Source organism: Ornithodoros turicata, chromosome 3, assembly GCF_037126465.1.
Source record: "Ornithodoros turicata isolate Travis chromosome 3, ASM3712646v1, whole genome shotgun sequence".
Lineage (NCBI taxonomy): Eukaryota > Metazoa > Arthropoda > Arachnida > Ixodida > Argasidae > Ornithodoros > Ornithodoros turicata.
In genome coordinates, this window is record NC_088203.1 from 18,045,578 (window position 1) to 18,056,567 (window position 10,990).

At 47.6% G+C, this 10,990-nt stretch overlaps 1 protein-coding gene across 1 annotated transcript; it reads left to right on the top strand.

The window, feature by feature from the left end:
* The first annotated feature begins 6,243 nt into the window (after nt 1-6,243).
* Nucleotides 6,244-9,712, top strand: LOC135389984 (uncharacterized). The gene is made up of 2 exons (XM_064620015.1): nt 6,244-6,441; nt 7,709-9,712. Exons 1-2 carry the CDS (start codon nt 6,326-6,328, stop codon nt 9,672-9,674), a joined length of 2,082 nt encoding a protein of 693 aa, XP_064476085.1. The 5' UTR covers nt 6,244-6,325; the 3' UTR covers nt 9,675-9,712.
* The last annotated feature ends 1,278 nt before the right edge of the window (nt 9,713-10,990 follow it).

Below are 10,990 nucleotides of genomic sequence, written 5' to 3' on the forward strand. Positions count from 1 at the left end.
CCCTATGTCCATGCCGGAAGATTTTATATCACTCGACATATCACGGTTGACGGTTTAATTCAGGTATGTTAATTCATGGACATGAATTATGTACCTATAGGACTGTTAGGGCAGAGCGTGAAATGCAGTCTCTACTCTGCGACATTCATTTACTCTCATGCATTTACTCCCGGAAGGGACTAATTTTTGTGGCATTACATTTAGTCCTCAAAGGACTAAAATTCCTCTATTTTTTCTATTTTTTGCTTAGAGTGCGGATGCCAAGCAGACGGGAAGGCAATCCACCTGTTTTGCTATAGCGCGAATACTTTACACGTTTTCTTTAAAAGCGTGCAAATGTACGGAGGTACCGACGGGTACTCTGTCCGGGCAAGTATGACCGACGGGGTTTCGGCAACGTGATCATCAGTGTACACTCTAAGGGAAAAAAAAGAAACGAATAATTTTACTCCCTCTGGGGACTACCATTGCCACAAAAAATAGTCCCTTTCGGGAGTTAATGAATCTCACAGAGTGTGGGCTGTATTTCATGTTCTGTTCTAAGAGTCCCAGGTACATAATTCGTGTGCATGCATGAAAATACTTTGAATCAAACCGCCAACCGTGATATATCGAGCCACATAAGATCGTGGGACATGCATTGGGCACAATTTGCGAAGAAATAAGCGCGAACTGTTTCTTACTCTGTGTGGGTGCAAAAAAACGCTAAGTTGGCTGAGTCCTACAGCCTTATGTCATCAAATTGACCAAGAGCACATATTTACGTAGACTGTTGCATTCGGAAGACTGTTTGCGAAGTTGAGTGACAATATTCAGTCCTGGGGAGTAAATGTTGGTGTTAGGGGACTCTAGGGGACTAGAAGCTGCAATTACTCCCCATTTTACTCCTTTTTTCCCCCTTAGAGTGTATAAGAACAACAGTTCTAAACATGCCGTCACACTGTACCATGTGACTAAGAGGCATCATGCTCCCTACTAACCCATCACAGACGTCTTAAGACCTGTGGGCGGACTCTACGAGGTGCTGCAAGACGCACGATAGCACGTCTGTAAAATAAAAATAAGAGGAAGTATACTATCTGTCCAAATTTATACTTCTTAAAAAACACTCTGAGAGTAGCACAGATGCCTTCCCTTTTGTTCTTTTTCTTTTTTAATGCGTCTTGGTCATCTTGAGGTTGGTTTTCCTACTGTCTTTTCTATTCACGAAACTTTGTCGGGTCTCACATCTCCATATTTTTTCTATATTCAATCAGTCAATCAGTCAGCCATTTTTGCGGTCGGGTTACGCGGCCCAAAGAGCATGTAACAGCTGGACGACGAATTACCTAAACTTAACTAATTAACGCGTTAATTAGATGTTTCCGCGACAATACGAGACAACAGAACAGGAGGCGACCATTATTTGAATCCACCCTCTTTCTCAAAAACACTGAAACGAGCCATGTATGCATTGAAATATAAATCGCCAAACTTTGGTGCGCAAACGAGGCGAAACCGAAACTACGCACTTCTGGAGCGTAAAAAGGCGAGAGAAATGGCACAGGGAGAGGGAAGGACGATCGCGTCGGAGAGTCGCGTGTTTTATTTTGCAGCGATCGAGCCTGTTTGGAATAAACGCTGATCCGTTCACGACCTACTCTATACTAGAGACCTGGACAAATGGCAATCGCATATGGGAGAGCCGGGTCATAGATAGTTACGCTAGTGGCCGCTGCAAGCGCCACATAGCAATATCGGGGAGAGGAAATGACATGTGCACTACTATCATCATTGTCACCGTCGTTCGTCTGCTACACAGGGTTACTAGGCTGTTGCTAAGCACGCGCTACCCTCTTCCGTACCTCTTCGTCGTTATCAATTCAGCGGTGGTGGTGGTGGTGCTGGTGAAAGGGCTCGCCGTTGTCGGCCTCACAGAGGTGGGCAACGTCACGAACGACGCCCTGGGGGAATGTGCGTCTTGGGCCGACTTCCAAAGGAACTGTGCCGACATATGTCTGAAAGCGTCTGAGGAAAACCCGAGAAAAACCCCAGACAGCACAGCCGGCACCGGGATTCGAACCCGGGTACTTCACCACAGCCCACCATATGTTGCCGCGCTTTCCGCAAATCACATGGTAACGGATACTTAGGGCTAGCTAGCGCCAAATCCCATAGCGGCTATTGCCAGAACTACTACCCCGGTGCTGGGAGCTTTGCGGCTGTCCAGAGCTGCGTTCCAATACCTCGCGCCCGCGAAGCAGCCTGACTAGGCAGCTGAGTAGACCCCTTTGCTTGTCACTATTGGAACCACTGATCTCTATCGGCGTTTATGTTTATTCGCTCGGAGCAAAGCCCGAGCTGAGCGGAAGTGCGTCACCAAACCGGAAATCGATCGGTCGGGTGTAAAGCGAGGAAAAAATTAAGCCTGCGTTCCAATACCTCGCGCCCGCGAAGCCGCCTGACTAGGCAGCTGAGTAGGCCCCTTTGCTTGTCACTATTGAAACAGGCTTGACTAGCCGAGGCGCCTGTGGAGTCATCTCGTTGCTCACGCAAGAAATGCGTACGGCGCAAGCGCAGCAGGACTCTAATGCGCTAAGTTTGTAGGACATCGTGCATAAACTGTCACCTTCACAACTAAACGTGTGTTTCAACTCTCTGTGCAGTTTTAAAAAACATACCACTATGTTCAACTTTACATTTAAAGCCAGCAGAAACAGCGGGCACGCTGGCACCGTCAACGCGCGTCTCCATCCCGGCTGTCAGATGGTCAGGCGTATAACTAGACTGCATCGATGCGCACTAGGCGGTAGCCGACTGAATAGCGGACTTGGCAAGATTTGGAACGAGACTTAACATGGCGGCACTTCCGGTTAGACCGCTAGGCAGTCGACTAACCGGGGTATTGGAACGCAGCCCAGGTCTCTAGTAGAGGGTGCGTTCCAAAACCTACTCGAGTCAACTCGGGAGTAGCTCTCTACCTGAAGCGCCGTTCCAAAACCGGGTCGAGTAACTCGATGACGTCAATACCCGCGTTCCAAAACAAGGTGGAGTAACCAGAGAGTTAACTCGATTCAACTCTCCCCCGAAGGCCGGTCAGGGAAGGTTCACTCGAGTAATGACGTCATGCTTTTGTCGTCTGCTCTTTTCCTCGAAAGCGCGGTATCGAAACCAGCTGAACATGTGGTTGTCGAAAAGCCTCGACCTCCACTACGGGTTACCAATACACAACTGGACACCGAAATGGCAACACTCTTCCGATGCGGATTGTGCGACATGGTTTTTGAGGACCAGGCGAACGCCCAAACACATGTGAGCTGGATGCATTTCCCAGGGCAGTCTCGCTGGTGCGCTTTTCTATGCGAAACGTTCAAAACCATATTAGGAGCAAGGGCTATAACTGACCATTATTATTATTATTATTACTTTTGTGTGCGTGTGTCGGAAATGGGATTTTTAATGGAATATTACTTTTCTTCCTTTACCTTCACAGTTGTAAGATGGTTTGTCGGTACGTTCATGTGAACAGGTTTCAGGTAACCATAGGCGCAGGCTAGCTGGTGGATAAATGCTTGGGTGGAACTTGGATATATTCTGAGCTGTGTAAGGAAGGGACAACACGACAGAACTCTGTCACGAATTTCCCGTCTTTTCGCCAGAGCTCAGACTTCTTTCAGGATGAATGAAACAGGAGGCTTTTGCGCGATACGTGTACTATCAGAACCGCTTCATGGCGCTCTGATTACGTTTTTTTGTTTCAGCCGTTCAGCTCACATTCGACTCCGACGCCGCGGACATTTCCGTGACCCAAACCATTACCTCAGTTCCAAGATTCCAACCAGCAGCTTCCACCTTTTGTATTTTTCATCTTCTGTCGTCATGATGTTCACATTTTTCTTTTTTTTTTATTTCTTTTGACTACCAAATGCAACGGGATGTATACCACTTCATGCATTTGGGGTAGCTAATGGTACGTGAAAACTTCCATCCCACAAAAAATTAACAAATAAATGACGGCAATGTCAGCTGCTTTTCCCTTTCATTCTCCAATAGAGGGGCTTAAGAATAATTCTGCAGTGTCTTGGAAGAAATACTACCAGACAAGCAATCTCTGAATGTAACTGTACAGTCAGTAACTACATACACAAAGTGCTGAAAAAGCCAAATGCCCACTGGGCCGACAAGAAAGAGTTCAACTATGTCCGACGGGGCATGGTGACTCCTGTAAACAGCTCACAATACATTCCCAGTCGCCGTTGTCGTCGCTCTGTAAAACAAATCTGACGCGCGCGAGATGAGAGCGGTGCCGACACCGGCCTCCATCTTAACTCGATCGGAGTCCCCCACGCGTTCCCAAAGCTACTCGACCGGGCGCGTACTCTGTGGTCACATGGTACAACTCTGTCATGTGACCTACTCGACTCGAGGGTTTGTTTTGGAACGCACCCATAGTAGTAGGTCATGGATCCGTTGGAAAGATAGACCGCTTTCCGGCCCAGATAAGCTGAAGCGATGTCATTTCTGGTTTGTCGCTTTGATTTTCAGGTTGGATGCTGGTGTCCTCAAGGTTCATCAGATTGCAGCCCTCGAGATTAGAGTGTACGATCAGAGGATCGGTAAAGCGCGTCACAATGCAGGAGTTGTAGAATCCTTCGCTTCGAGATCACCTACCTACAAGAGTACTGGAGATGTCGCGAAACTTCACGGCATATTGTCCGCCATTGTCAGCACAAATGTTTTCTTGGGTTTGCTTCTGTCCTTCACATTTAGAGACTTCAACAAAAAAAAAAGAAATAAGAATTAAAATGCAGTTAAGCGGATTATCTTTGAGAGGAAAGGTCAACCCCTTTCGGCAAGCTGGGAAATGATATAGGAGCTTTTCGGCGAGTTGGGTATGGTGGAAAATGACCTGTAGATAGGAAATGTGCGAGAATCATTGAATCCCTTTGTGAGCAGTGGCTGGAGATCTAGAAATGATGTTGAAAGATGACACCCACCAATCACAATATCATTAGCAATATTTATGATGAAAACCACCGACTAGGGAACGTAGCAGCACATGCAGATAAGGCAACAGCTGAAGAGTTAATAGGGAGACCATAAGTTTATCCATGGCCAGAGTAACAAAGGGGGACATCTCTCTATCAAACTTCTCTTGTGTGTGATCTTTCTATGTTCCCTGGTCTCGGTTTTTTTGGTTTTTTTTTTTGTATTGAATACTTGCCACCAGCTCGCATGTTTTCTCGACATTCTTTCATTAACAGTATGTGAGCTGTTTAGTAATTCGTTCATTTAGAGTAAGAAAACTATCTCTTCGAGGCACTTCAGTCCGTTAAATTGTCTGTGCTTTTTATTAAAATATTTTAAAGGTATTTCATTACGGCTCCAAGACCTAGAAGCATAAGCTCTGCCTCACTATCGCGAGAGGTTCTATCGTAGTAATGTTATAGCTGGCTATGGGGGGGGGGGGGGGGGATGAATTACAGCGAAAGCGTTATGCTTGTCAAGGCAATGAAAAGCCCCATGAGAGATGAACGTAGGAAGAACAGAACGTCCGACGTACAATCGAATTGGTTGGTTGAAGACGTGTTAGTTACCGAGCAATCTGCCTGCCGGTGCGGCGGAAGACAAGTTACACTGGGAGGTAGGACCGGCGAGAGGGGGGTGGGGGCGGGAATGGAGCCCCGCGCCCCTTCGCGGGCCCGCCCGACCCAAAGCCCGACGGTTGTCAACACCAGGAGACGTGAGGGGGGCTGCGGGCAGGACCCCGTACTCTTGCATCCCCGGGGTCCGTAATTTCACTCACCCGCACTGCTGGGAGGACAGTGCGCCCTGGGCCACCTTCATAGGGAACCTTACGGACCTTACCTTACATCTTAGGGATTACGGCTGTCTCCCGGCCTTCAATGCATTCGGCGAATTGGGATTCGGCAGATTGGGAGGACACGCCCAAAACCTGCTTCTGGAAGAAACAATAAGCAACTGAACACTCGGCAGTGTCACCGTGAGCGTTGTGCTTGCCCGTGGAGGGACAATATTGAAGTTCAGGTGCTGCAGCATCTATAAATCTCGTCCACATTATTTTAACGAGCCCGCCCGATTTTAAATGGTGTCCTTGACACTGACGTCATTTCCTTATTGCAGATTTTAGCCTTCTTTGCCCTGTTCTTCTTTTTTTCTTTCTTTCTTTGTTGCTGAAATCTTGAAATCCTACTCAGATATGCCTTTGTTTACGACGTCTACTGAAGAAGAAGAAAGCCGCGTCGCCGCGTATTCATGCCACGCGCAACTCTTGCGTTCTGGATCAGCATTTGTGGATGAGTTACCGTTCATTGAAGACGAACCAATGCGTCAAGGAAAAAACGATGCTCGGGTTTCAGCAGGTGGACGCACCGCGAACAACCCAGGCAACGAAGCTGAACGCTGCAGTCCCAATCCATATACGATCAGTGACTCATCGGAGTAAGTCTCGACCCTTTTGTAACCATACGTAAGCAGTAGACGAGCTGTAATACAGGGAACCATAGGATTAACCCTGCACTGTACTCTTGTTCGAAGTAACATAAATAGTAGGATGGTGCAATCAAAATTAGCCAAAAAGACTCGAAGGCTTTTGAATTAGCAAATACAGGGAAAATGATCCTCGTCTAAGTGAGGCTTCAGTTCACTTCAGTTACAGTAAAAGTCGCCGGAGGAATTCAATAACTGCCTGAAAGTGCCCTTTATCTTGGAACCTGAATGCGTGGTGAGTTACCTGCAACGAGGTGCTAAGTAAGACCGTGAAGACAGTTGCCATCGGCCAACTAAATGTACTGACGCTTTGTTTGTCATTTTCTCTGTATACGTAATAACCTCGATGTCCCTCGAATGACCTCGATGGATTAGTGAATTCAAGAGCAGGAAGCTGACTCATCTCATGTGGTCACATTACCTGGCATCGACTAATTCCCACTACATGATCTATTCCCACCCCGCCGTCATTTTGAGTCATTTTGAACTCTGTCTCACGTTACATAGAGAAAAATAACTGTTCGAGAGAAAATTCGGCTTGTCGGTATTTTTTTTACGTTTAAAAGGCTCTTCAAACGTAGGACACCAGGAGATCCTTAGCCAATCTTTCGTTCGCGAACATACTAGGAAAGGTTCAGAGAAAGGTTCTTGCACCATGAAGAACTCTCGAAGAACGGTTATGTTTCTGTGTGTATGCACTCTTCGAAATTTTGAAATGCCGCTACAAAACAAATATTCTCTTCCGAATTCTGTTGAATTGCTTAATTGAATTTTACTGAATTAATGTCATTGCGATGGTGCGCGTCTCACGTTTCTTCCGAAATATTATTTCCCTGTGACGCGGGAGTACCATGAGATTAATTTCTAGCTTTGAGAAGCATGATATCGTAAAGTACCAAATCTGCGAACGCGTCTGGCGACATTGCTGTTCGAAGGTCGCTTTCGGTCTCCTCACCACACCTCCGGCAGTCTTCCAACATGGCGCGGAGAGCGGACACGCGCGCACTTGCTAGGACACAGACAATAAAGCTCTCGGTGAAGTCACTTAAAATCTTGGAAAATCCGAAACTATGATGTTTTGCGAAGAGACTCTTTGAGCGAAGTTGATTTACAACACAAAATTTCCAATATAATACTTCGTAGCCCGTATAGTGGCAATATTGTCGCAAATCTCGTCAGTCATGTGTATGGACTTATGCCAAAACTGTTTTCCTGACAGCCATGCCACGCTGCCAAGATTGGCGAAAAAGCGGCGGTCAGTCTATCAACTACAAGACATCGACCTACAACAGTTCACCATCGTCCAGGGCGGAGTGTGCGCTGCCATCTTCGGTACCGCTCTGCTGGCAGCCGTGCTGTCCACTCGATTCAAGGCATCGCTTGGTACTGTGTGCCAGCCATGCCTCACTGCCCAAGCATACATCACTCGCGTGGAGGACCAGACAGTATCACCTTGCGAAGACTTTTATCTGCACGTCTGCGGTCAGTGGTCTTACTCGGGAGAGGACACCTTTGTAGCTGACGTCGAAGCCAGTGGGTTTAGCGCTCTTGACGACGCACTTTCTAGTTACACCACAAGTCCTCCTGGTACCTCATGGACATTCCAGACTCTAGCGTTGTTCTATCAATCCTGCAAGTCTGAACTCGGAGCCAAGCGAAATATCTCCTACGTCTTACACCAGTTTATTGAGGTATCCGATTTAACATGGAAGCACTTCAGCGACATACATGACGAGAGAAGTTTCATTGACGTCATTGGAGTGATGACAATCAAGTTGGATCTCGATCCGCTCTTCAACATTGATATCAATCGAAGAGGCCATGCATTCACTATAAAACCTGTTGCGAGAGACTCACTCCTGAAGTACTCAACTGCAATAGACATTATTCGACGTGCGTCGCACATCATAGATGCGCGCATCGACAAAAAGCTCGTAGAAAGTGTTCTGGAGCTGCACAAGATGATTGAAGATGAATACGACAGTCCCGCTAGCGCATCGGTAACAGGTCCTGGCATTACAGTTCTCGTACAACTTGGAATAGGGACGTCGGAATTATGGGCGAACACTGTCGACAAGTATGCGCCAAGCTGGGTTCATATTTCTGAAAAGTCGCAAGTCACGCTCAACCAGCCGCCACTACTGCGAAACGTTCTCGGCTACGTGTTCAGGTCACCCCCGGATATACGGTCTTTCTACCTCTTTCTTCACATCCTCAAAGTAGTCATCGACATCGTCGACATATCCGGCGACCTCACGACAGCCAAGGAAGCCTGCCTCAAAGAAATCCAGCGTGAGCAGTTCTTCTGGATACGCCACTCGTTTGCCGTCCACAACCTCGTCACGTCCGACACTGTCGACAAACTCCGGCAAATTTATTCCGACGTCATTATAAAGCTCCTGTCTCTAGTCGGCCGCAACCATCGCTTGAACCGAAGGGCCACGTCCTTGATCGAAAAAGAGCTGAAGGCGTTTTCATTCCGCAATATCTTCTCGCAACCTTACCCAAACGCTACCGAGCTCGACCGCATCTACCAGGGGTTACCTCGCAAGCTAACGTTCTACCACAGCAGGTTTGTGCTGAACACGGTATACGATCTCAACTACGACGTCCTCTACAAGGCCGACTGCCTTACGGCTGAACAGCCGTTCTTCAGATTTACGAAGACGCGGTTGTGTGCCTCTGCTTTCGTTCTAATTCCACCCATGTACTACAGGGGTGCAAGACACAGCGTTAATTACGGCGCAGTCGGTTACTTAATGTCCTTGCAGATTTTGATATCCGCCTTAAGCGAAGTTAGACGAAGCTACAGCGGGAAAGAAAGAGCAGCCTTGGCGTCACTAGTCGAGGCATTAGCATGTTACGTCAAGTCTTCGGAACGGATGTATGCGGCACAGGCGTTTGATTTCGCCAGCGCTACTTTGGGCCTTCGGGCAGCATTCGAGGCATACAAGTACCGTGTTTCTATGAAGGCCATGAGTGATGCCACCAACAGGGAGTTCTTCCAAAGGGCATGCCTTCCTCTATGTTCTACGAGGCCGTCGTTTGATCCAAGGTACGGCACTGACCTTCCGCCACGAATGATATGTAACATTGCTGTGCGAAACTTACCTGAGTTTTACAGTGCATTCCACTGTTCTGCTCTCTCAAAGATGGCACAAGGTGGGATCTGCACGCTATTCTGAACATTCACCACATCTATTTATTGCTTGTTTATGCGTTGTATAACATTGATAACTTTCTGAACGGCTGTTCTGAGATGAATATGATGAATTATAGTGGTCTTTTCCGTTTAAGTGCAAGTTCTCGTAGGTGTTTATGTAGAAATGGCGGAAAGGCGAGCGATGTAAGCATGCTCTGGAGGCTCTAGGTAGCGACAACGGCACAGGGATCATCACGAACTCTTTATAGCTCCGTAACACCTAACTCAGTGGTCAGTGCCCTGCAATACTACGATCTGCTACTCTTGTACGACTACATATATGTGCAAGTGTATGAGGGCCGAGGGGGTACACGCGCCTTGGAGCGCTGGCTTCCGGTTTTGAAACTAGGCTCCAGCTAATGTCACTAGCACTCTGGATTCCAGTAACTTTAGTTACAGCGCGCATGTGCACCGTTGGTAGACAGAAACTGCACAACAGTACGGTTGCAGGTGAGAACTAGAGGTGTGCACGGATAGCCTTCGCGGTATCCACATCCGCGCAGTTTTAGAGGTCCGCATCCGCAAAAGCAGTTGCATAGCCGCATCCGCACCCGCGCGGTTTCTGGGTTCATCCGCGCAAACGAAGCTCATGTTTCCGGTGAAAAGGAACGTGCGCTAGAAGGGTACTACATGGAAAGATATCTTTTTTTTTTCTTGCATACAGGACTGTTGAGAAACAGTAAGTCACCTACCTTTGGCTTTGGACATGTCCTCCTTTCCTGGAGGACGTGGCCTGTGATAGAGGAGACCCTCTCACTTGGCGCGCTGGACGCTGGGATGCTGTGTACGAACGCAACCGTTCTTGCCAAAGAAGCCATTGCAGTAAGTCCGCGTCATCATTTTTTTTCCTTTTATCTGCCGGTAGGCGTCAATATCTTCACTATTCTCCTCCTCCTCGTTTGAGTCATCCATGAATTCCGACAGTTGGCCCTCAGATCTTGATCTCTTGTTAACTCGGTGGTCGTCACTGCGTTCTACGCCACTGCAACGAGCCCAGTCTTCTCCGAGTGCTTCCGAGAGCTCGCGAACTAGCATCTTCATTCCTTTGTAATTGGGGTGAAGAAATTGCGCTATCATATGCCAAGCGGTGCGGTGATTTCTAACTTGGACAGCAGACAAAATTTTGCATGTGCCTTCAGAACAGATTCTCATTTCGTTTCACCACTGAGAGGGCTACCAAGGATGTTCTTCAGCTTGAAGTACCAAGGCACAGCAAGGAAGAGACTTGGCCAGCTGGAGCCCTCAATCGCATCTGACGCTTGTTTGAACGGTTCCAAAAATCTTATCGTTGCACGGAGA

Coding starts and splice junctions, on each gene's coding strand:
- LOC135389984 (XM_064620015.1), top strand. CDS start 6,326: ATGCGTCAAGGAAAAAACGATGCTCGGGTTTCAGCAGGTGGACGCACC. Junction 6,442..7,708: donor ACGATCAGTGACTCATCGGA/GTAAGTCTCGAC, acceptor TTTTCCTGACAG/CCATGCCACGCTGCCAAGAT.